Here is a 24071-nt window from a genome sequence, read left to right on the forward strand (position 1 = left end):
CTTAAAGATGTAACTGCCACTTCATTTCATATAAACTGTAAAACAGGGACACTTGGGTGGCTCAGTTGGTTAAGCATCTGCCTTTGGCTCAGGTCATGATCCTAGGGTCCTGGGATCAAGTCCTTCATTCAGCTCCTTGCTCAGTGGGGAGCCTGCTTCTTTCCTGCCTACTCTGCCTGCCACTACCCCAGTTTGTGCACGCTCTCTGTCAGACAAATAAACAAATCTTAAAACAAACAAACAAACAAACAACTGTAAGATACTATACTATATCAGATATGCTCATCTTATAAATTATTGAAATAGAGATAGTTTCATTCATGTCTGTAGAACTTAATACACTAGGCTATAAAATGTTAGCAATCTCAGGCGTAGGGGGGTGCCTGGGTGGCTCAGTGGGTTAAGTCTCTGCCTTCAGCTCAGGTCATGATCCCAGGGTCCTGTGATCAAGTCCCAAATCGGGCTCCTTGTGCAGCAGGAAGCCTGCTTCTCTCTCTGCCACTCTGCCTGCCAGTGCTCTTTGACAAATAAATAAATAAAATCTTAAAAAAATAAAATAAAACAGTACACTAAACTAATGCATCTAAAATGCCTCAGAAATGGTTTGCTTAAGTAGTCTGAATATGATCCTGTAATCTTCCTATTACTGAAAGAAAATGTAGTTTTTAGGAAATGTCACAAATATATAAAAATCTTACCAGATTCAAACACAAGAAGTAAAAGATCTGCCTAGAGTCATTCTCCTCAAGAATTTGTTTTAGTGATTCCTTAATAAACCTGGGGATCGATTGGGAGCTATGCTGGAAAGCATCACCCATGAAATTATAAAGAGGTGTTCCTTCAGGAGAATATCCAATTAGGGTGCCTTTCTGTCCTCTCTTGGAAGGAGATGATAAGATGTTGGCAGCTTTTAAAAAAGGGAAAAAAATAACATTAAAAATGTTTTGAAAGTTTAAGCTACCAAAACCAAGATGGCATCTGTCGGCACTAAATGCAAGCCCTGAACAAATTCCCAAACTAAGTAAATGATTTCAACATCAGAATCCATGAGATGAAATTTCCTAAGGGGAAAAATGCTCACACAAAATGAAGAATATAGCGCTCACTACCACTCCTCCAGACAGGACATGTTCAGTGCTTTCCTGGTGTGCTGCTTTGTTCAAAGCTCGAAGCTGGTCTGTTATTGGATGTGTCCAAAAATTTCCAAAAAGTAGAGCACTAATAAAAATGGGAAAGGATCCATAGCGGGCATATTTGGAAACTTCCATTTTGACTGAACAAATGGAATCGACATAGAAATCCAGGATCATGACAAAAAAGATAACTGTTGTGAAAGGCATTATGAGAGAAAACCAAGACTCGACTTTACTCTAGAAATTAAAAAAGAAAAAAAAATAAATTGTTAGTACTGCACTGGAATAAAGTTCATGTCTTATGCTTTAGTTAATCCCTTTACTTTATATTTAAACAAATATTCTAACTCAATATGATTCATAAAATGCTAAGAGCTGTAAAATATTAGTATATTTCCCAGTAACCCCCAAAGTATTAAAAATAAAAGTGCTATGGTTTAATGATTATATAAATTCTAGGTGACCCACAATCCTTGTCTGTAACACACAGTAACTATTAAACAGGTTCTTCAGCGTCTCGGTGGCTCAGTTGGTTAGGCGTCCGACTTTTGATTTCTGCTCAGGTCATGATCTCAGGGTTGTGGGATCAAGCCCTGCAACAGGCTCAGCGTGGAGTCTGCTTGTCCCTTTCCCTCTGCTCCTCCCCAAGGTCACCCATTCTCTCTAAAATAAATACATATTCTTTAATTGATTCCTTTGGGCCACAGGAAGGGGATGAATACATAAATGGAATAGTACCTGATTTGTATTTTCTATAAACAGTAAAATTTACCCCAAAATTTTTCCAAAAATTGTCATAAAAAGCAATGATAATTTAAGATACTTGCAAGCTCAAAGTGAAATAAAATACAATGTACTGAACTAAAATTTTTAAGTAAGAGCAAATCATTTTACTTATTACCAATAAATTCCTACTCTTACCTCAGTTGTCACAGAAAGAACAATGACCCATGGGCACAAGAGAAGCACAGAAACAAGATGGGATAAAGCTTGAAGACGTTTGGCTCCACCAACATCTACAGAGAGTTTTCTGGAAGCTGTATGAAAACCAACTTTACAACACAAAGCCAGTACTAGCAACAATACTCCACCCTATGAGTAAAATTAGATAAGTTTCATTAGAAACACACAGCCAATGCTCAATCCTTAAATACATAATATTTGAAGAAATGGAGCTATTAATGTTTCTCTTCCATACCCCACATTACTGAACTACTTAAATGTCAGGCAGTACTGTAAATTACTGCAACTTATTTCAAGTGCACTTTTAAAGCTATAGTTGCTCTACTTTTTTACAATCTCTCGATCACATTAGGAACAAAGAAAAGAACATACCTTGTGATCTGCCACACCTAAGAAGGCAATGGCTGTGTAAAGCATGTGAGTTAGAGCACTGTCATGATGTCCTTCAGCTAAGTGAGTTGCAGTAAAGGAAAAAAAATAACCCCAAATATTAACTCCTTGAATCCTGAAGTCCTCCTATAATTTTAGCTACATTATTTTAGGCTGACAATAGACTAGTTTGGGGGCCCCAAACCTGACTACTTGCCAACAGTTTATTGCCCTTAAAAACAAAAAAATTAAAAATTTAATTTTGGGAAATAATTTACAAATTGGGACGGCCTGTATTTCTTTTGTTGTCTCCAAAACAATTAGAATAGCCCTTGAGAAATAGTTGTTAAATTTTAGAAGTCAACCTCCAAAAGTACATGCATGTATACTGTAAGTATGACAAAGGGACAAGAGCAAGGAACTTCTTGGACCACTACTGTCATGAAATTAAGGTTGCTCTTTCAGAGAATGTCAAATCAGTCCTAAATCTGTTTCTAAATCACTAAACACAAAAACCTCAGTAAAGCAAGTAGCAAGCAGAAAGGGGCATGGGTGGCATATCACAAGCAACCTGTTCTGCAAAGTCACACCACTCTCTTTCATTGTAACAAAGTAAACTGTTAGTTAAATGACGGGCTTTATGACAGTATCAGTAACCAGAAGAATCAAAACTGGTATTCTAAGGTCAGCTGAATGGAGTGGGCAAAGGTGTATAGACAGGGAAGAACAAGGCAAGTCTGTTTGTAGAGGAAAATGAGTATACATACTTGACTGGAAAGCTGAGGTTACAGAGTAGTGGAAGCTCGACTAGACGTAACAGTTTAGAGCAAGAGAGTGATTACTAGGTGAAGGAACTCAGCTTTTTCTCTCAGGCAAGAAGATGTCAAAGATTTTTCAATAAATTTCAAAGAAGTTTATATTTAATAATTGCAACTGACTTCTAAATTGAGCATTTAAATCATTAAATTTGTTACAAGGGAGCCAACAGAGTGATTTTGTTGACAAGCAAGTAAAAAAAAAATTTTTTTTAAGCACTAGGATATTCTAAAATAGTCTTTCATTGTCCCTGTAGAAGATATTGATGGAAATGCTATAAAATACTTAATTTGTTCTAAATTTACTCATTATTTGAATACCTACATTAACCCATGGAAGTTTCATTCATGACTGATTTTATTTTTATTTTTTCATGACTGATTTTAATTCAATCCTCCTTCTTGTCCCATTCTGCCAGTCTTCTATTTTTCCGCAAGACTAAAGTATTTCAATCTATTGTAAAAGGATACGGTGTTCAGCCATTTTAGCCATGAGATCATCATTGTCGAAAAGCAATAGGCAGATTACAGCAATAATGAAAAAAGCAGCCCCTCTTGTCTGAAAATGAAGAAAATATTAGCAAGGATGGCTATTTTAAGAGTTGATATTCAAGACCATGATTATATAAATGCTAAAGAAAAATTATTTTCTAAATAAATATTTAAAGAAAAAATAACATCTCACATTAAAGCCCTTCTACTATACAATATAAATTTGCAGTATTTTTTTTTAAAGATTTTATTTGTTAAAAAAAAGATTTATTTATTTGACACACAGAAAGAGAGAGAGAGCATGAGCGCACAAGCAAGGGGAGCAGCAGAGGGAGAGAGAGAGGCTGGCTCTCCACTGAGCAGGGAGCCCGATGTGGGGCTTGATCCCGGGACCCTGGATCACGACCTGAGCTGAATGCAGACACTTCACAGACTGAGCCACCCGGGCGCCCCTAAATTTGCAGTATTAACAGTAACATAAACAAGTAAAGAGCTCCAACAAATTCTGCAGGATATTTTGAAGGCATTTAAGACACATAGGAATGACAACCTGAACTGTCTCCTTGCTAAGAGGGCTAGCTGGGTTACTGTGCACAAACTATTAGTGTTTGCAGAATTAATTTTCCTAAATGTTACTTTGCTTCTGGTTGAAAAGCCCAAGCAGCTACAGAATAATTAGTAGGAACTTATTTTATTCTACAACATGTGATAGAGAAGACAGTTAATTTATAATAATATCAATATTCTAGTTGCCATTCTTCTAGGGAAAAAGAGTAAGAGGCACATTAGGAAAATTAGCAAGTCATTTCTCATATTCAGCAAAAGTGTAGAGCATTTAAAAGCTGATGATTCTTTTTTTATAAGTTTATGTTCTCATCTCAGAAAAGGATTTTGACAAAAGAAAATTAGGAAGAACATACTGCCTAGTTTATGCAAATACTTCAGAATGCTTGGTATAAAAGCCATCCAAATAGCAATATGATACATTCTGTATTTATAAATTTACAAGTATAAAACAAAACAAAATAAATTTACAAGTATACTGCCACACATTTTCATTAAATAAAAATTAAAAAATTTTTTAAAGGTTTTATATATAAAGTTCAAATTTAAATGATCTTTTTTTTTTTTTAAAGATTTTATTTATTTGACAGAGAGAGAAATCACAAGTAGACAGAGAAGCAAGCAGAGAGAGAGAGGGGAAGAAGCAGCCTCCCCGCAGAGCAGAGAGCCCGATGCGGGGCTTGATCCCAGGACCCTGGGACCATGACCCGAGCTGAAGGCAGAGGCTTTAACTCACTGAGCCACCCAGGGGCCCCAAATAAAAGTTAAAATTTAAAGTGAGAATCCTATTTTATTCATGAACATGATTACCACTACACTTGATAAATTCTTTGTTAGTGTGGTAGATGGATATCTTGACAAATGTCAGTATACATAAACCACACAATTTTAAATTTCATAATTTTCATTAAATTAGAATATGACAATATCAACAACAGCCAGAATATAATTTAGTTTTTTGTTAAAGAGGGCAACTGAGAATTTTGTAGGGCTTCAGTCATAACAAAGAAAAAAACACATGCTATGTTCCTGGATAGATGCCCAGATTCATTATAGACACTAATGGCATGATGTGTATGATTCATATTCTCATTTCTGAGTATTAGGGCAGCAAAATTTTTATTTTTAATTATATTTTTAAAAGATTTATTTATTTGAGAGAAAGGTGGGAGGGGCAGAGGGAGAGGAAGAGAGTGTCAAGCAGACTCCACACTGAATGAACAAGGAGCCTACACAGGGCTCAGTCTCACAACCTTGGTATCATGACCTAAGCTGAAACCAACAGTTGATGCCTAAATGACTGTGCCAGCCAGGGGCTACCCAGTTTTTTTTTTTTTTTTTTAATGTTTTAAAGTCATTTGTATTTCTTTTTTTTTTTTTTTTTTTTTTTAAAGATTTTATTTATTCATTTGACAGAGAGAGATCACAGTAGACAGAGAGGCAGGCAGAGAGAGAGAGGGAAGCAGGCTCCCCGCTGAGCAGAGAGCCCGATGCGGGACTCGATCCCAGGACCCTGAGATCATGACCTGAGCCGAAGGCAGCGGCTTAATCCACTGAGCCACCCAGGCGCCCGTCATTTGTATTTCTTTTGTGAGTTGTCTTTCCCTACCCTTGGCTCATTTTTATTGAGAATCTTACGCATTTTTTTTAACTGACTTTACTAATTTATATTTTGAAAGAAACATAAAACTTTTACTTGTGGTAGTTTTCTGTTGTTGTTTGCACGATTTCTGTTACACAGAAACTTAAAATTGCTATGAAGTCAAATGTACTGAGTTTTCCTATTGTGATTTTTCCCCACTGCTTTATTTTTATTAGAAAAAAAAATTTTTTTTTAAGATTTTATTAATTTATTTGACAGACAGATCAGAAGTGGGCTAGAAGCAGGCAGAGAGAGAGGGGGAAGCAGGCTCCCCGCTGAGCAGACAGCCCGATGTGGGGCTTGATCCCAGGACCCTGAGATCATGACCTGAGGTGAAGGCAGAGGCTTTAACCCACTGAGCCACCAGGCACCTCTATTTTTAAAAAATTTTTAAAAAAGATTTTATTTATTTATATGACAGAGAGAGAGAGATCATAAGTAGGCAGAGAGGCAGGTAGAGAGAGGGAAGCAGGCTCCCTGCTGAGCAGAGAGCCCGATGTGGGCCTCGATCCCAGGACCCTGAGATCGTGACCTGAGCTGAAGGCAGAGGCTTAAGCCACTGAGCTACCCAGGCACCCCTTCCCCACGGCTTTTATGCTCAGAAAGTTCTTTGCTTGTAGTTAATTATCCATCTACATTTTATATTATATATGTATCGATGTTTTATATATTATACACATTTATGGCTGTTTATATTTTACATACTATAGTATATCACATTTATGTATAGTGTTTTATACTATAGTTATGTATTTACATGTATTTACATATTATTATATTATATTAATATCTCTGTATATTATACATTTTTATTGACAAAATACTTCAATCTACTTGATATTTATTTTAGAGTATTCTATGAGTGAGATGAAATAGTGGCATCTGCTTTAATATTAATGATCCCATTTGAAATCTATGGGTTAGGTGGTCTCTCTGCTCTACCTGGTATGTTACTTTGTTCACTTAATTTTATTCATCTGCCTCATTACTTAGCCTCAACAGCTCCTTTTAGAACAGGGACTACTAGGGGTACCTGGGTGGCTCAGTGGGTTAAAGCCTCTGCCTTCGGCCCAGGTCATGGTCTCAGGGTCCTAGGATCGAGCCCCACATCACATCAGGCTCTCTGCTCAGCGGGGAACCTGCTTCCTCCTCTCTCTCTGCCTGCCTCTGCCTACTTGTGATCTCTGTCTGTCAAATAAATAAATAAAATCTTAAAAAAAAAAAAAAAAAAGAACAGGGACTACTACATATTATTTGTCTTTATTTCTCCTTTCCCCTATAACTGGGACAATGCACCATGCACAGCAAACTATCTAGTAAAAAAGAAATACTGGGGCACCTGGGTGGCTCAGTTGATTAAGCAACTGCCTTCAGCTCAGGTCATGATCCTGGAGTCCGGCATTGGGCTCCTAGCTCCATGGGGAGTCTGCTTCTCCCTCTGACCTCCTCACCTCTCATGCTCTCTCTCACTGTCTCTCTCTCAAATAAATAAATAAAATCTTAAAAAAAAAAAACAAAAAACTGCAGATACAAAAATTTGGAATTGCAGATTCTTGACTCCTTGACCAAAAAAGGATAGTACTTAAATTACTTAAGATAAATAAGGCCTAGTTGGCAAAATGTTGGGTAAATATCCATCAGACTTTATAACAAGTGTTCATAAGTGTTTTCTAAAGATTATGTATAAGGGTTAAAAACGAGGTGGGCAAGAGACTTGGGTACAGCATGACGGAAATCTTCGTGGTGATCAATCTGTTCAGTGTCTTGATAAGGTCTATGAATTGTACCAATGTTAATTTCTTGGTTTTGATAGTGTAACTGAGTTGGGTAAGAAATTACCACTGAAATTGAGTGAAGGGCACTCTTGGTGCTATTTTTGCAACTTCCCTGGATATATGATGATTTCAGAATAAAAAGTAAAAAAAAGTTTGTAAGAAAAAGTTAAAATTAGCAGAAAAAGCCCCTGCATTCTTTTAAATGGTGAAAGATTTTATTTAATTGGTTTGGATAATATTTCACATGTATAACTTTCAATTTTCAAATAACTAATAACAGAAAATTTTACCTTTGCTGGTCCTCCTCCAGAACTAGTGAACAAAACACTGAGTAGTGAGATGACAACAATATCACTGTGTTCAAATAGCAGCAAAGTCCTATAAAAATACAACATTATCATTCACAAAATATATCTGATTTTCACCAAGAAGTATGAATTCAACTGCAGTAAGAGAAAATATTTCTCCTTGATTTCACAAAACACTGAAAAAAATAAATAGGGACAATTGTTTTGGAATAATCTATCTTCTGGCCTTATCTACCCCAGAAAGGGAGAAACTAGGGTAACTTGGTTAGTTCAGCTGGTAGAGCACCTCACTCCTGATCTTGGTGGTCAGTTCAAGTACCATGGTTGGGCGTAGAGCCTACTTAATTTTAATTAAAAAAAAAAAAAAAGGAGAAAAAAAAGCTGAAATGGTATAACTTATAGGATTATATCACATCAATTTCTTGTATATGTGTACCAGGAAACACTTAGAGGGTGTTCCTATCAGCTTTATCCACAGTAGCCCCAACCTAAATGTCACTCATAAGAGAATAAATAATAAGGAATATGCCCATTCAACAGACTATTACACAACAATAAAAATGAATGAAATTCTATGAATATATTAAGAAATGCTGAATTGTATGCCATATTTTTTTATTAAGAAATTTTTTTTTTTAAAGATTTATTTATTTGACAGAGAGAGACAGTAAGTGAGTATAAGCCGGGGGTATAGCAGGCTCCTTGCTAATCAAGGAGCTTGATGAGGGGCTCAATCCCAGGACCTGGGATCATGACCTGAGCTGAAGGCAGATGCTTAACCCACTGAGCCACCCAGGTGCACCTGAATTGTACACTTCAAATGTGGTACAGACTGCATATTTGAGTCCCCCTTAAATTCATGTTAAACCCAACCTCTAGTGTCATGGTGTTTGGAAGTGGGACCTTTGGGGTACATAGGTCACGAGGGTGGAACCCTCCCTCATGAATGAGATTAGAGTCCTCATCAAAAAGACCATAAGATTATTCTCTTTGCCTGTTCTGCCATGTGAGGTTACTGAGAAAAGATAGCTGTCTATGAACCAGGAAGTAGTCCCTCACCAGACAATCTGCCTCACCTTGATATTAGAATTCCCAGTCTCCAGAACTAAGAAATAAATCTATGTTGTTTAAAAGCCACCCAGTCTATGGGGCACCTGGGTTGCTCAGTTGGTTAAGCTTCCAATTCCTGATTTCATCTCAGATCATGATCTCAGGGTCATGGGATCGAGCCTCACATCAGGCTCTGCACTCAGTGGGGAGTCTGCTTCTCTCTCCCCCTTTGTTCCTCACCCCACTCATGCATGCTCCTTATAAAACAAGTTAATAAATCTTAAAAAAGAAAAAAAAAGGTGCCACCCAGTCGACACAGTATTTCTGTTATAACAGCCCAAATGGACTAAAATAAAAAGAATGAATGTTACAGTATATGAATCATATTTCAAAAAACTGCATCAAATGAATGAACTACATATATACATCATATGCATCAATATGGGCAAGTCTCAAATATAACATTAAAGGAAAAAGTAGGGCACCGGGGTGCCTCAGGGGGCAAAGCCTCTGCCTTCAGCTTGGGTCATGATCTCAGGGTCCTGGGATCGAGCCCCACATCGGGCTCTCTGCTCAGCCTCTCTGCCTCTTGTGATTCCCCTCTCTCTCTGCCTCTCTGCCTACTTGTGATCTCTCTCTCTGTCCAAAAAAAAAAAAAAAAAATCTTAAAAATAAATAAATAAGTAGGAAAAGTACGCTGTAGAACATGCATGCAATGGAATTCTACTCATACAAAGTAAACAACTTGCAAAGTTAAACGTGAAAAAAGATACATATGTGAAAAAACTATATAGAAAACGAAGAAAATGAAAAGCAAAACTGAAGGGGCGCCTGGGGGGCTCAGTCATGAAGCGTCTGCCTTCAGCTCAGGTCATGATGCTGGGGGTCCTGGGATCGAGCTACAAAGAGTTGGGTTTTCTGCTCAGCAGGGAGCCTGCTTCTCCCTCTCCCACTCTTCCCTGCTTGTGTTCCCTCTCTGGTTGTCCCTCTCTCTGTCAAATAAAATCTTAAAAAATAAAGAAAAACAAAACTTAAGATGCTGATTGCACCCAAGGGTAGGGGGAGATGGGGACACAGTCAGGAGTGGCACACAGGGTTTCAAAGGTATTGGTAAGGTTTTATTTTGGGGGTTGGGTGCTAGATACATGAAGGTTCCCTTTATTATTTTTTGAAAATTTATTTATTTATCTGAGAGAGAGAGAGAGAGAGAGAGAGAGGAGTGACCAAAAGGAGAGCTGCGGGGAGGGACAGAGGGAAACTCAAGAAGACATCCTGACTTTTTTTTGTCTTTTGTTTTTTTATAGAGAAAGAGGGAGGGACAGAGGGAGCCCAATGTGGGGCTCAATCCTACTCCCCATGAGATCATGACCAGCCCCAAAACAGAGTTAGATGTTTAACTGGTTGAGGGCTGATAAGGGCTCAATCTCATGACCTGAGCCAAAATCAAGAGTTGGACACTTAACTGACTGAGCCACCTAAGGACCCCAGCATGATGGCTGCTTTTGCTTATTAAATTAAATTAAATTAATTAATTTAAGAGAGAGAGTGCAAAAGCAGGGGAAGGAACAGAGGGAGAGGGACAAGCAGACTCCATGTTAAGCACAGAGCCCAGTGCAGTGCTTAATCTCAGGATCCTGAGATCATGGCTTGAGCTGAAAACCCAGGGGCCCCTGATGGTTTTCATAAAAGAACAAGAGGGGCAGTGTCGGCAGAGGAGCTGGTGGTAGTGACAGGTTGTAAGCAGGAAATATAAGTATAAATGAGAAGTCAAATAAAAATTTAACAATATTCCACCTTTCTTCCCTACCTAACACACAGGGACAGTCAGTGATTTAATAACATACAGAACAAAATATAATTTAATGGAAAAGAAATTTTTTAAGAAAGGATTTTATTTATTTGAGAGAGAGAGAGAGAAAAAGAAAGAGTGAGATCACAAGCAAGGGGGAAGGGTAGAGTGAGAAGCAGACTACCTGCTGAGCCAGTAGCCCAATGTGGGACTTGATCTCAGGACCCTGAGATCATGACCTGAGCTGAAGGAAGACACTTAACCAACTGAGCCACCCAGGCATCCCCAGATTTTTTAAAGATTTTATTTATTTATTTTAGAGAAAGCATACGCACAAGCAGGCAGAGCAGCAGGCAGAGGGAGTTGGAGAAGCAGGCTCCCAAGTAAGCAGAGAGCCTGACGCGGGGCTTGATCCTAGGACCCTGGCATCATGACCTGACCCAAAGGCAGACACATAACTGACTGAGCCACCCAGGTGCCCCAAAGATTTTCCTACTGATTGATTTCATTTACCATTTCAGACCTTTAAGTTTCTAAAATCATGTGCTAGAAGGGATCACCAATGGATGATAAAAAATCACCTATGTTAAAAATTTTCTGAAACTGTTTGGACTCTTAACTAGTATAATATCACAACAGAACATGAACAGTACATTTACAGTGTTCACCAAAAGATAGTCCACATATTAAACAGGTTCTGTCAGCAACGCCCCATGTATAAATATTGAGTTGTAACCAATGCTATAGGAGTAAGAGAAGCATTTATATATAACTTAAAATACCTGACATAAAATATAATGGAATAAAACTAATATTAAAAATTAAGAAAAACAAATAAACATTCAAAATATGCATTTTTTATTTACCTTAGTGGTCCACAAAGAGTGAGGCCAAAAAACCACAAGAGTGAAATGATACACCCAGCAACTGCATGTTTAAATATTTTGATCCACTATGAATGGAAATAAAAAGTTAAAAATTTTAGTCATATATATTTTGCTAGTATCTCGAAATCTTAAATAAAATATACAAGGAAAGAAAATAATGGTAGCACTTAAATATTTTAAAGGCTAAATAATTACATTTTTATTTTTATTTTTTAATTTTTTTTAATGAAGATTTTTATTTATTTGACAGAGAGAGACAGAGCAAGAGAGGGAACACAAGCAGGGGGAATGGAAGAGGGAGAAGCAGGCTTCCTGCTGAGCAGGGAGCCCAATGAGGGGCTTGAGCCCAGGACCCTGGGATCATAACCTGAGCTGAAGGCAGATGGTTAACAACTAAGCCACCCAGGCACCCCAATAATTACATTTTTAAAAATAATCACATATTTTGAACTGAAATAGAAAATGTTAAGATCCCTTGACTAAATCTAGATTTGTAAGACAGCATTGTGTTTTCCATTTTCTATGTTCTTGTCTGTTGTTAGATCTTGAGATCTTTTTCTATAAAATACAAATTTGTGGGTTTTTTTCATTAGTTTCTCACTAGTTTGCTAGAACACGTAATGTTTTAGTCTTTAAATTCTTTTCCACCAGATATTCGGAGGTTGAATTACTTGAAAAGAGGGAAAAAAGTTATGATGGGCATTAAAATATTAATCCTGTTTTTCAAAACATGCATGGTCTCTAAAACAGAGGTACGTAAATTTGTCATTCTAATAAAAAGTCATGGCACAGGACTCTAAGTTGTTGCACAAAGTAAACATGTAGTAGGGTCTAACTATTGTCCAAAGGGGTAATAATATGAGATGACAATACAGAATGCAGGAGATTTCTGGTATGCATCCTGAACCTCAGGTGCCTAAAGAAAATAATGATGATAAGGGTGACAGCTAATACGTATTATTTGCTGACTATATGCCAGGCACTATTTCAAGAACTTTATATGTATTAATTAATTTATTCCTCACAGTTCCATTAAAAGGTATTATTAACTCCATTTTACAGGTAAGAAAATTGAGGTAGAGAAAAATTAAGAAACTTGCTCCAAGTAAGAGTTCGAAAAGAGGACAAACACAACATGAAATCTGGCTGACTCCAGAGGCTTCATTCTTAACCTCTATGGTTTATCTGCCTCCTAATGACATATGTCCTAGGCTTTGGGCCATGTCTCCACGTCTCATTCAGAAATCTTTAGAATAAAGTCTTGCATTTAAAAAAAAATTACTTTATACCTTAAAATTTTTCTACTCTCTTCTCCATTTTTAAACATTCTGTTATCTTAATACTTTACAGTTTACTCTTGAAGACTTGATACTAAAAGGCAAGTCAAGAGCAACTTAACTCTGGAAATGTTCTGCTGTGTACTTAAGTCATTTAAGTAATCTGATCAACGAAAGAGCATTTCTCCTGGCCCAATGACTAGGAAGGTGCTAGGAAAAAAGGACTGTGGCAAAAACTCACCTGGTGTTTGGTAATACTTTTTCCAGAAGAAAATGGCTTTTGACACAAAACCATAAAAAATGCAGTCCTGTGAATAAGGAAACATTATATAATATAAATATTAATATGTTAATATTTATCTTATATATAAAGTATGATGTTAAGTAAAGATTCTCACTTTAAATAAATATACTACAACTTGAAAGATATGTTACCCTCTAAAACAATTATACTGGAGAACAATATTTCTAATAATAAGGCTTAATAATACTAAGGCTTCCACTGCAATATCTGGAGAACTCTTATTTTGTAATTGCCTTCAGAATCAGTTCACCAGCCACAAAAGAAAGGAGTCTCAATATTTTTTCATACTTTGAAATACGAAAAAACAAAACAAAACAAAAAAAACCAACCTATCTTCTCCAAAACTTAGTAACAGTCTAGAAATAACAGAAATGAAGAATGCCCTCACCTTTCAAATTCCCAAAATGGTCACTTAATTTTAGTAATTAAATTAACTTCCTGTAGTCTTAATGGATTTTTATTTACAGAGAGTGGTCACCATCAAGCTCAAGGTCCAAAGAAACTTTATTCAGAAAGAATTTCTTACTACGTGCAGAATAATGTAAAACTTATTTTATATGAGGAGCCTGTACTGTGAAGGGAGCATATTGTGAACAAAGCCCAGCATAGTTAAACTTAGAAAATAAGGAACATCTGTGCCAGAACAAGTGTCAGGTTACATTCTAGGCCTGCTGGAAGGCTGACCTACACCAGTGGTATGGTCTGGGAATCCCTAGGGCCTGGAGACTCTTCAGAACCCTGTGGGGTCAAAACCATTTTTATGAAAATACTAAGAAATTATCTGCCCTCTTCATCTTATTCTCCCCGGGGTGTACAGTGGAGCTCTTCAGAGGATAAATGATGTGAAATCCTGCATAGACTGAATGCTGAAACAGACATGAAAATTCAGCAAACCTCTATTAAGCTGAACATTGAAAGAAATGTGCAAAAACCTCTTTAACACAAACTATAGCACAAGTCGAGTTTTGGGAAGCTATTATAGTATAACAGTCTTCAAAAAAAAAAACAGTCATTCTCTTTGTACCTCTAACCTTAGGTATTTTATTTTTTTGAAAACGTAATCATAAATGTGTAAGGAGGAATAAAAAGCACAAAATACTTTATCTAAAATTTCCTAGAGATAATCAGTTAAAACAAGAGTTTCAAATAAATAAAACATTAAGGAAAAAAGAACTACAGACACTCACCCAAGTTTTAATATAAAAATGAATTGAACAATGTGAACTGCTTTTAGGAGATCGTATGATTCAAAAAGTCCCACAGCCTTCAAAAATTTAGTGAAACACAGTAACACAATATATTTTGTTAATCTGAAAAGTAAAAGCAGAAACAAGTTTCAGTATCATTAAAATCACAACTCTGTAATTTTTTTTCCTCATTATACACTAGGGATTATTATAAAAACCACAAATACTCATTAAAATAAATGAAACAAACAAAAAAAACCCAAACAACTCCCCATCCACATAACAACTAATAATATCTTGGTACATATACTTCCAGATTCTTTCTTAACAGACACAATCTGCTAAAAAAAAAAGGGGGGGGCCCAAACTAAAAATAAATATGTTCTTGGCTAATTGAGTTGCCCAGATTACTTTCTAATCTGCCTTTTAAAACTTAACAGTTACTTCAAACAAAGAGAATAAAAAGACATCAAACTCTTTCTGCGATGAAACTAGAAGAGCACAATATAAGAAGTAAGAGAGGAAAGGTAAATGCCTTAGGTTTGCCCCTCCTCTGCTTTGCTATATGAGTGCAGTGAGAGTCATGGTTGAAAAGTTAAGCAACCTGCCCTACAGAGCGGTGTAAAAGCTCAGGAATCTGAAGCACCTCAGAAAGGCCTGGGGAGCTGAAAAGAGAAGCAGCATCAACAAGTCCTCCAGGTAGCTGGATCCCCACATTCCTACCCATCATATAGCCAGGCAACTAGCTCTCCTCAATCATGACAGGACACATGAGGCTTAGTCTCTGGAGAGGTCTAGACATAAGGCAAAGCAGAGATGAGGGGTGAGGTGCTAGAATAAAATCATGGAAATTAAAAGGAACTTTCCTTCTTAACTCCACCCGACCTCTTTTTCGTCTTTTACCTCTAATATCCTAACAGCCAGGCTGCAATCTCTCAGCAGAACCCTCTTAGGGATCCACTAGGGACAAGCCCCACCAGGTGTTCTAATTAGTTTTTTAGGGCTCCCTCAAATATGAATGGCAAACATGGATAATCAATCTTTTAAGCCCCTTTTAAGATAAGCTTAGGAGGGACCAATCAAAGTCAACAACAAACCAAAAAGATAAAGGGATCATAGGTAACAGCAGCAGAAAAGAAAAAGAACTATAAATAACATTCTCTCAGACATAAGAATACTGAATGCATGAAAAAATTACGCTGCCATAAAAAGGAAGAAAAAAAGAGCTCCTGAAAAAAAACCTGAAATTAGGGAAGAAATTACTTCAGTCTTCTAGCCTAGTAGTAGCAGTAATCTTTGATCATCTACTCTCAAGCAGTAAAAAAAAAATTTTGCACATGAAACCCACTACTAATCTCTATGTTGTAAAAGTGTATTACTGTACTGATGTTATATACATTATAAAACATACACAAATTAGAAATTAAAAAGAATGAGATAAAAAGTGGTGAAATCCTTAGTATTTTTTCCCTCACCCTAATAGGACATCTTGTGCAAGCCACTCAAGTACATGACTTCTTAAGTTTACATCAAACAGGTGTTACTATATTAAAAAGGAGGTGTAAGGGAAAACAAAATAAAACACGATGTGTGAAGGATTTCCACATCTGGCATACTGACCGGGATAAGAAGTCTCTATCAGTGGAAGAAAAAATACAAAAACAAACCCAGAAGTTTAAAAGAAACCGAAGTCGTTCAAACAAAGTTAAAATAATTTGGCATACAATGGGGATATCAAGGTATAATATAAAAACTGAGATGAGTATGTATAACCCAGTAAGATGGCACTGAATTAACAAGAGCTAAACTATATTACTGTAAACATACAGTAATTTGATTAAGAAGGCATAAAAAACATATTTTAGGAAGATTTTGATGCAATTATTAAAATAAATTTCAGTTCTTCAAAGAATGAATCTCAGTATCTTTACCATCCAAGATGGCTCATTTTCTGTTTTAGTCCAGATAATATTATAGTAAATTAAAAAAAAGAAGATTTGACCAAAGTGCTTTTTCTTATTATGAACACCATCTGGGGGGCGTTTCATAGTGTAGTCTGGAGATTTTAACTATGTGATAATTAATCACCCAAAAGCTAATAATGTTATTGTGGAATAACGTGTACGTCACATCCTAAAGCACCTTAAAGAAATTCCTATTAAACTCATTTGTTGAACATTCAAATATGTTTCAAAGATCAAGCATATTTTCTGGGATGACAAAAATGTTTTATAGCTTGGGGCACCTGAGTGGGTCAGTTGTTTAAGTGCCCGACTCGATTTTGGCTGGGGTCATGATATTAGGGTCATGGGATCAAGCCTATGTTAGGCGTCAGGCTCCGTGCTCAGCAGGCAGTCGGCTCAAGATTCTTTCTCTCCCTCTATGCCCCACCCCCTAAGCATGCTCGCTCTCTCTAAATACATAAATCTTTAAAAAAAATTGTTCTATAGCTTGACTATGCTGAAAGTTACATAGGTATACACATTTGTGAAAAATGCAAACTTGTACCTTTAAAATCTATGCATTTTATTATAGGTAAATTTTATCTCAATGAAAAAAGAAATATGGCAAAAAATAATAAATTTAAAGTTATGGCTATAATAGCAACAAAAAATCAAGTGTATTTTGTTTTTGGACTCTCTGCAGACAGGCTAAAAACACAGTAAAACAAGGGAAATCTGGGGCGCCTGGGTGGCTCAGTGGGTTAAAGCCTCTGCCTTCGGCTCGGGTCATGATCCCGAGGTCCTGGGATCGAGCCCCGCATCGGGCTCTCTGCCCGGCGGGGAGCCTGCTTCCTCCTCTCTCTCTGCCTGCCTCTCTGCCTACTTGTGATCTCTGTCTGTCAAATAAATAAATAAAATCTTAAAAAAAAAAAAAAAAACCAAGGGAAATCTACCAAGTCTCTAGCAACTGTCCGGGTGTTTTGCGCTAACAGTAAAATCATCTTTAAATATGGAAGAAAAAAAGCATATTAAAACCTAAGATTTATTTATATTTTGGACCATTTAAGCTAGAGAAAAAAGTCACATAGACTTCGGTACACTGAGTATATTAACTATATTAATACTAATTAAATATTCTAGTCAGTGTAGCAATTCAAAATTAGCCAATGGAAATAAAAGTTGAGCTAGAAATCTGTTGTTTATTAGTTCCCAACACAGAGACCAGCATTATATGTGCTCAGCAAATGTTTATAAAAAAAAAAAAGAATGTTAATTCTACAACTATACTTTGTGATATGGTGATATCTCATACAGTAACATATATAATGCAATAATACAGTACATTAAGTGGCAACCAAGCTTCTGGCAATCTGAATAATCAGCAACTGAGCTACAGACTCAGAATGAAAGAAAAGAAAGAAATCAAATAGCAACACTCAAAACCTCAGGGGCTTTACTCCTTAAGCTTTTAATTAGGTGTAATAATAAGGCAGCAGGATAGAAGCAAGGACACAAAGAACAATAAAGTCAAGACAGGGAGGGAAAAAACAAAGACCAGGAAAAACAGAAGTATATTAAAAAATCACAGCAGTCCAGGAATTCTCAATGTCAGCAAAGAGCCTTGTATATTCTCCATGGGGCTATACAGCCATTCTTCAAATATTCTTTGCACACTTACTGTATGACAAATGCTATACATGGCCAATGAGACCTAAGGGAAGACTGACACGGTGGCTTCAAGCATAGCCTTCCCTCTTCCTGATCAAAAGAGAAGATGCAGTTGGAAATACTTGTCTTCTTTCTGCCTTCAGGGGAGGACCTTTATCTAAAAAATGTTATCAAAATGTTAACATTATCTATAAGACTTATCCATCTTATAACAAGCCTGAATATGAAAGCCAATACGGGTAGGATGGCAGAGAGTAAAGACAAGGAATCTGGGTCCTAGATGGTATCACTTAGGTACTGACCAAATACCTACAATGTCTGGTTTCTTTTCTGTGAGAATATCTCCTTATTTGTTTAAAGTTCTCTTCCTTAGGTTACTTACAACTATAAACATATTTCTAGGAGCTATCTGCGACACTTAATGTGTAATACAGACCCAGTCTGCAAGGAGTCTGAGGCCTAAGGAGGACAGGCAACCAAACAAGTATTTATGTGACCTAATATGTAATACAGTTTTAAAAGAATACTGGAAGCAACTAACTCTAACTTGGTAAGCAAAGGTCCATCTTTAGAGTTCGGGACATCTCAGTGTATATTAAAGACTACGTAGGAATTTGGAGTACCTGGGTGGCCCAGTTGGTTAAGCATCTGACACTTGATCTCAGCTCAGGTCTCAACCTCAGGGTCATGAGTTCAAGTCACGCATTGGGCTCCATGCTGGGTGCGGAGCATACTTAAAAAAATAAAAATAAAGACTAACAAGAAAGCGGAGCAGAGAGTAGCATATGCAAAATACTAGTACTAGGAACAAGCCTTTGAATGAATGACTGTATGTAAGGTCAGCTAACCAGATGATGGTCAGAATGACCAGAGATCAAGGAAAAGGTAAATTATATTTAATATATTTGTTTTAAAAAGATAGGACAACATGTGAAATTCTTCTTTTAAAAAAAGATTTTATTTATTTATTTGACAGAGAGAGCGCCTGGGTGCAAGTGCACAAGCAGAAGCAGGCTCCCTGCTGAGGCGGGAATGATGGGAGGGCAGTGGGGGTTCGATCCCACCTGGGATCATGATCAGAGCCAGAGGCAGACGCTTAACTGACTGAGCCACCCAGGTGCCCAATTTCTAAGTAATTTCCGTTTGAAATATTAATTAAACTTTAAAAATTTGGCACTTCAAAGGCAAGATTTAGTAATAAGGAACATTAATTTGAGAGAGAGCATGAGTGGGAGTGGCAGAGGGAGAGAGACTCTCAGACACCACACTGAACCTGGAGCCCGAAATGCTGAGTGATCTCATGACCCTGAGATCACTATGTGAGCTGGGCGCTCAACTGACTGTGCCATCCACGTGCCCCTAAGTAAAATACTTCTTGATAACATTACCATTATGATCTGACAGCAATTTTCTTTATTCCTTTTTAAATTTTTAAAATATAAAGATTATAAAAGTAATTTCTGAGTAGCTGCTTGTTATTAAAGTTGTAGATAAAATCATTCCTAATTTTCTCCTCACAGGTGACCAAGCGGTCATCCTTTCAAACCTTTTCCCTTGCATCTTCATGTATGAAATATGCATATTTCATATATTCACATATTTACAATCATATACATATGTTGATAGTTATATGACTTTTCATGTAATATATGTTCCAGATTTTTGCTACCATTATTAAATCAGGAAAAAATTTTTTTTCAGGAAAATTATTTTAACATTTAGTTAAAAGTTGGACTCTGATTTTTAATTTATTTATAAAACATTAATTTTTTAAAAAGATTTTATTTATTTGACAGAGATCACAAGTAGGAAGAGAGGCAGGCAGAGAGAGAGGAGGAAGCAGGTTCCCTGCTGAGCAGAGAGCCCCATGTGGGGCTCGGATCCCAGGACCCTGGGATCATGACCTGGGCCGAAGGCAGAGGCTTTAACCCACTGAGCCACCCTGGTGGTCCTAAAACATTAATTTTTTTTTTTAAGATTTTTTTTTTTTTAATTTATTTATCAGAGAGAGTGGGCGAGAGAGCAAGCACAGGCAGACAGAATGGCAGGCAGAGGCAGAGGGAGAAGCAGGCTCCCGGCCGAGCAAGGAGCCCGATGCGGGACTCGATCCCAGGACGCTGGGATCATGACCTGAGCCAAAGGCAGCTGCTTAACCAACTGAGCCACCCAGGCGTCCCTAAAACATTAATTTTTTAAAAAAAGATTTTATTTATTTATTTGAGAGAGAGACACAGAAAGAGAGAAAGGACAAGCATGGGGAGCAACAGTGGGAGAGGGAGAAACAGGCTCTCCGCTGGGAAGGGAGCCTGATTTGAGGATCAATCCCAAGACCCTGAGAACAGGGCCTAGCTGAAGGCAGACTTGCTTAACGGACTGAGCCACCCAGGAACCTCTGGACTCTCTGATTTTTAAAGCCTCATTAGTGAGGTCTTCCTCTTGGGCTACAGATGAAACACTAGATAAGGCTAAATAACCACATACTAGTAAGTAGATATCTGCAGTTCATATTGTGCAGGAAAACAGTGAACAGCTTCATTTACTAAGAGGGAAAGACAGGGGAGGGTGTTTAGGAGAGAAATGCTCTTCAACAGGGGCAGTGGCCCTTGAGTCACTCACTGACTCTGGGGGACTCAGGGAGATACATTCTACCTACCCAACTGATGAATCATTATTTGCCATTAACTAGTTTCATTAAACGTTAGCATTGGTCTTTTATGTGAAAGAGTACAAAAATCTCTGGTTCTCTAAACCTGAAATTACTGAAATTTCGGTTTGGGTTTAAATGTGCTTCTTAGCTTTATCCACTGCAGCAGATCATGGTTCTCCAGCAAATAATATACAGTGTGTGAAATGAATGGGGTTTAGGATACGGGACTCCCACTTACTAGTTGGGAAAATACACTTTTTTCTTTGTCTCAGTTTCTTGATCTGTGAAACAAGGGTGTGTTAGGTAGTCTACAGCACTGTTGTAAGTATTAAGTGAGATGCTACACTCAAAGCAAATCGAACACAGTTGTTCAACAAATGTTGACTGTAACCCTCTTTCCTGCAAAGAGGTCTTACAGAAGCCAGATAGAAACATTTGAAACAATTCTTTATTGGTGAATTCAGGCACAAAAATAGCCACAATTAAAGAATTTTTAAACTAGTTTTTGTTGCAGATTTTAACTAGTATTTGATTAGTCTACACAAAGGAAAATTCGTGCAATTTGTAATCTACTAAAAATTCACCACTCCTGAGTTGAATTCGATTCTGCAGTGAGCTACAATAGAAGGGCAGTTCTGCTAAGCAATACAACAGGATAGCAAAAGACTCTTTGCCCCATCTACCTAAGACAATAATCTCTTGAATAAACAGTAACTTCAAACTATTTGTTTAAACATAATTTCCAGTTTACAGAAAAGTGGCAAGAATAGTATGCCCTTTACCTGGATTCCCTCATTGTTACATGTCTCATTTGCCTTATTATCTCTCTAAATACAGGCTTTTTCTTCCTCAACTAAAAATAAGTTACTTATATCGTACTTCTAAATACTTGATTTCCTAAGAATATGTACATTTTCTTATAAAATCAGAAAAGTTATCAACTTCAGAAAATTTAACATGGTTATGATACTTTACCACCCTAGTCCAGTTTTGTTAACAGACCTATTATTGTCCTTTACAGCATTTGCCCCCCTCTGCTACCAAAATCTAGATGAGTCGCCTACTGCATTTACTTGTCATACCTCAGTAAAAAGTATCTGATATGCTGTTATTTATAAGAGATTAGAAAATTAAACTTAAACTACAAAAATGCAGTTGACCTAAGTTCTGTCCCAGCATTTTAAATGTTATTTTCCACTAAAAAAAATTATATTAGCAATGCTATTTCTACAGTTCCAAAGAATTTATCAAAGCAAACTTTAAATCTGAAAAAAAGTACTGAAGAACGAAAAAAACTGAACCTCATTAAAAATGAAGACAATGAATACCAAATTCCAACAACACCGTTGGACAGTATTTTATGCCTCTTTGACACTACCTCACAACTTAAGACAGATCAAGGACACGCTCGAAAGTGGTTACTGTACTCACCTCTGGGAGGTTTGTGGGAACATACGAAGGAGGCAGTGTAAAGAGGAATTTTCGCTTTTTATTCTACGAATTTTTGTAGCGTTTGCGTTTGTTTGTTTTTAACAATGAGCACACATTTCTCATTTAATAATAAAATAAAAGAAGCCAAGGAAAAGAAAGTTAGATGACGGGCTGAATTTTTGATGCGCGGGGTTAACATGAATGTCGAAGTTCATCCGTTTGTACTTTGCTTCCTTCGCCTGAAGCTGGTGACACCTTCCCCTCACTTACGCAGGGAGACGTCAGAAAGGTTAACTAGTCACTAAACTACTATTTCAGGGAGAAAGAGCCAACGGAAAGGGTTGTCACAGACCAGAAAAACCCCTCCCGTGAACCGGCTGGCAGAGGGAAGATTAACGGTGTACCTCGGAAACCAGAAACTCAAGCAGAACCTCCCGGGGCTTTAGAGCGTTCATTCTGCAGCGGGCAACGGGGGAGCCAATGAAAGCCGCAGGCGCGGGCAGCGCCGGCACTGGACGGACCCCTGTGGGACGCGTGCTGGGCTGAGGGCGTTCCGCGCTGTCAGCGGGACGGGAGGGACGCGGGTGCCCGCGCGCGTCCGGGTGTGCGAGTGAGCGAGCCAGCGAACGCAGGCGCGGGAGAGAGGCGCTCCGGAGGCGCGAGCCGCGTCCGTCTCTTACCGAGCGCTGGGCACGTCCACGGGCCCAAGGCCGCCGCCGCCGCCGCCGCCACCGCCGCCGCCGCCGGGGCCGGCTAGCACCTCCCCGCCGAATTTCTCCTCCATTCCGGGGCTCAGGAGCCGCCGCCGCTGCCCCCGCCGCGGGGTTTCCTCATGTCTCGCCGCTGCCGCGGAACAGCGGGCGCAGGCGCGTCACTCCCCCATGGCAGCGGCCCCGTCGTGTCCCCGCAGGCCCGACCGCCGCCGCCGCCGCTGTACCCGGCTCTGGCTCACAAGCACACGCGCGTCGGGACTAGGCCGCGGGCAGTTCCAGCGGCGCCGAGTTCCCTGGAGGCGCACCGGAGCGGACGTTGCCAGGCCACGTCATCAGGCCCAGCAGCCCTCACTCCTGGGGGTGTGCCCAGCCTTGCGCCTGCGCACAACCGAACACTCGCTTTCTTTTGCCCTTCTTTAGGTTCCGCCTACCGCCGGGTGACGGATCAGCCCCTCCCATCCACTCTGCCTCTGCGCTTACCTGTCCCTGCAGCGCCACCTCTGGGTCGTCAGGAAAACAGCGGAAGAGGGCAGGGAAAATGGACAACGTGTGATTGAGTGGACAAGAGTATCTTTTATGAAATCCTGCTGCTAAACTATGCTACTTAACCCTGGTATGTCAGTAAAACAGGTAGGACCAGGCCGTATTAGGGTTATTTTTCTGTTGGTAAAAATTTAGGAACGTGGGCTCTTTTTACTGTATTTGTGTGAATCCCAACTCTGCCACTTAATAATTGTTCACTGGCCTTTCTGTACCTCAATTTTTAAATGTGTAAAATAGGAATTGAAATATTTATATTACAGAGTTGTTGGAAGGATTATTTGTGTTACGTGGAAAATGTCTAGAATAGTGAATTGTACATAGTAATCAATGAATGTTAGTTATTATTACTCATAGAGAAATTGAGGACTAGGAGATAGAAATGGAGTTTGGAGCAGTTTACAATATTCTACTTAATTTGAATATACATAAAAAGTCTTAGTAACATATAAAAGATTGAGAAATCACTGCCTGTGCCTGCTGAGGTTTCATAATCTATTGTGAAAATATTTATTAATTTGAGAGCAAGGCCTGGTTGGCAAAATTACAGGTTAAAGGCCAAATGCTAAGGTTT

The 24071-nt window shown here is 38.2% G+C and overlaps 1 protein-coding gene across 3 annotated transcripts in view; it reads right to left on the reverse strand.

Annotated features, from left to right (window-relative positions):
* Window positions 1-23060, reverse strand: part of SLC30A5 (solute carrier family 30 member 5) — a 34564-nt gene extending 11504 nt beyond the window's left edge. For 2 of the 3 annotated variants that reach the window (XM_032336072.1, XM_032336070.1), the window contains exons 1-10: window positions 22925-23060; window positions 14556-14678; window positions 13306-13372; window positions 11767-11852; window positions 8044-8131; window positions 3752-3839; window positions 2469-2545; window positions 2055-2225; window positions 1082-1370; window positions 699-907 (exon numbers count right to left, since the gene is read on the reverse strand). In XM_032336072.1, coding sequence (XP_032191963.1) covers window positions 699-907; window positions 1082-1370; window positions 2055-2225; window positions 2469-2545; window positions 3752-3839; window positions 8044-8131; window positions 11767-11852; window positions 13306-13372; window positions 14556-14678; window positions 22925-23028 — 1302 coding nt within the window. In that variant the 5' untranslated portion in view covers window positions 23029-23060. Of the gene's footprint in view, window positions 1-698; window positions 908-1081; window positions 1371-2054; window positions 2226-2468; window positions 2546-3751; window positions 3840-8043; window positions 8132-11766; window positions 11853-13305; window positions 13373-14555; window positions 14679-22244; window positions 22569-22924 lie in introns of those variants that run through there. The other variant, XM_032336071.1, reaches the window with a different exon arrangement.
* Window positions 23061-24071: the final 1011 nt, after the last annotated feature.

The sequence above is a fragment of the Mustela erminea genome, chromosome 3, assembly GCF_009829155.1.
Source record: "Mustela erminea isolate mMusErm1 chromosome 3, mMusErm1.Pri, whole genome shotgun sequence".
Lineage (NCBI taxonomy): Eukaryota > Metazoa > Chordata > Mammalia > Carnivora > Mustelidae > Mustela > Mustela erminea.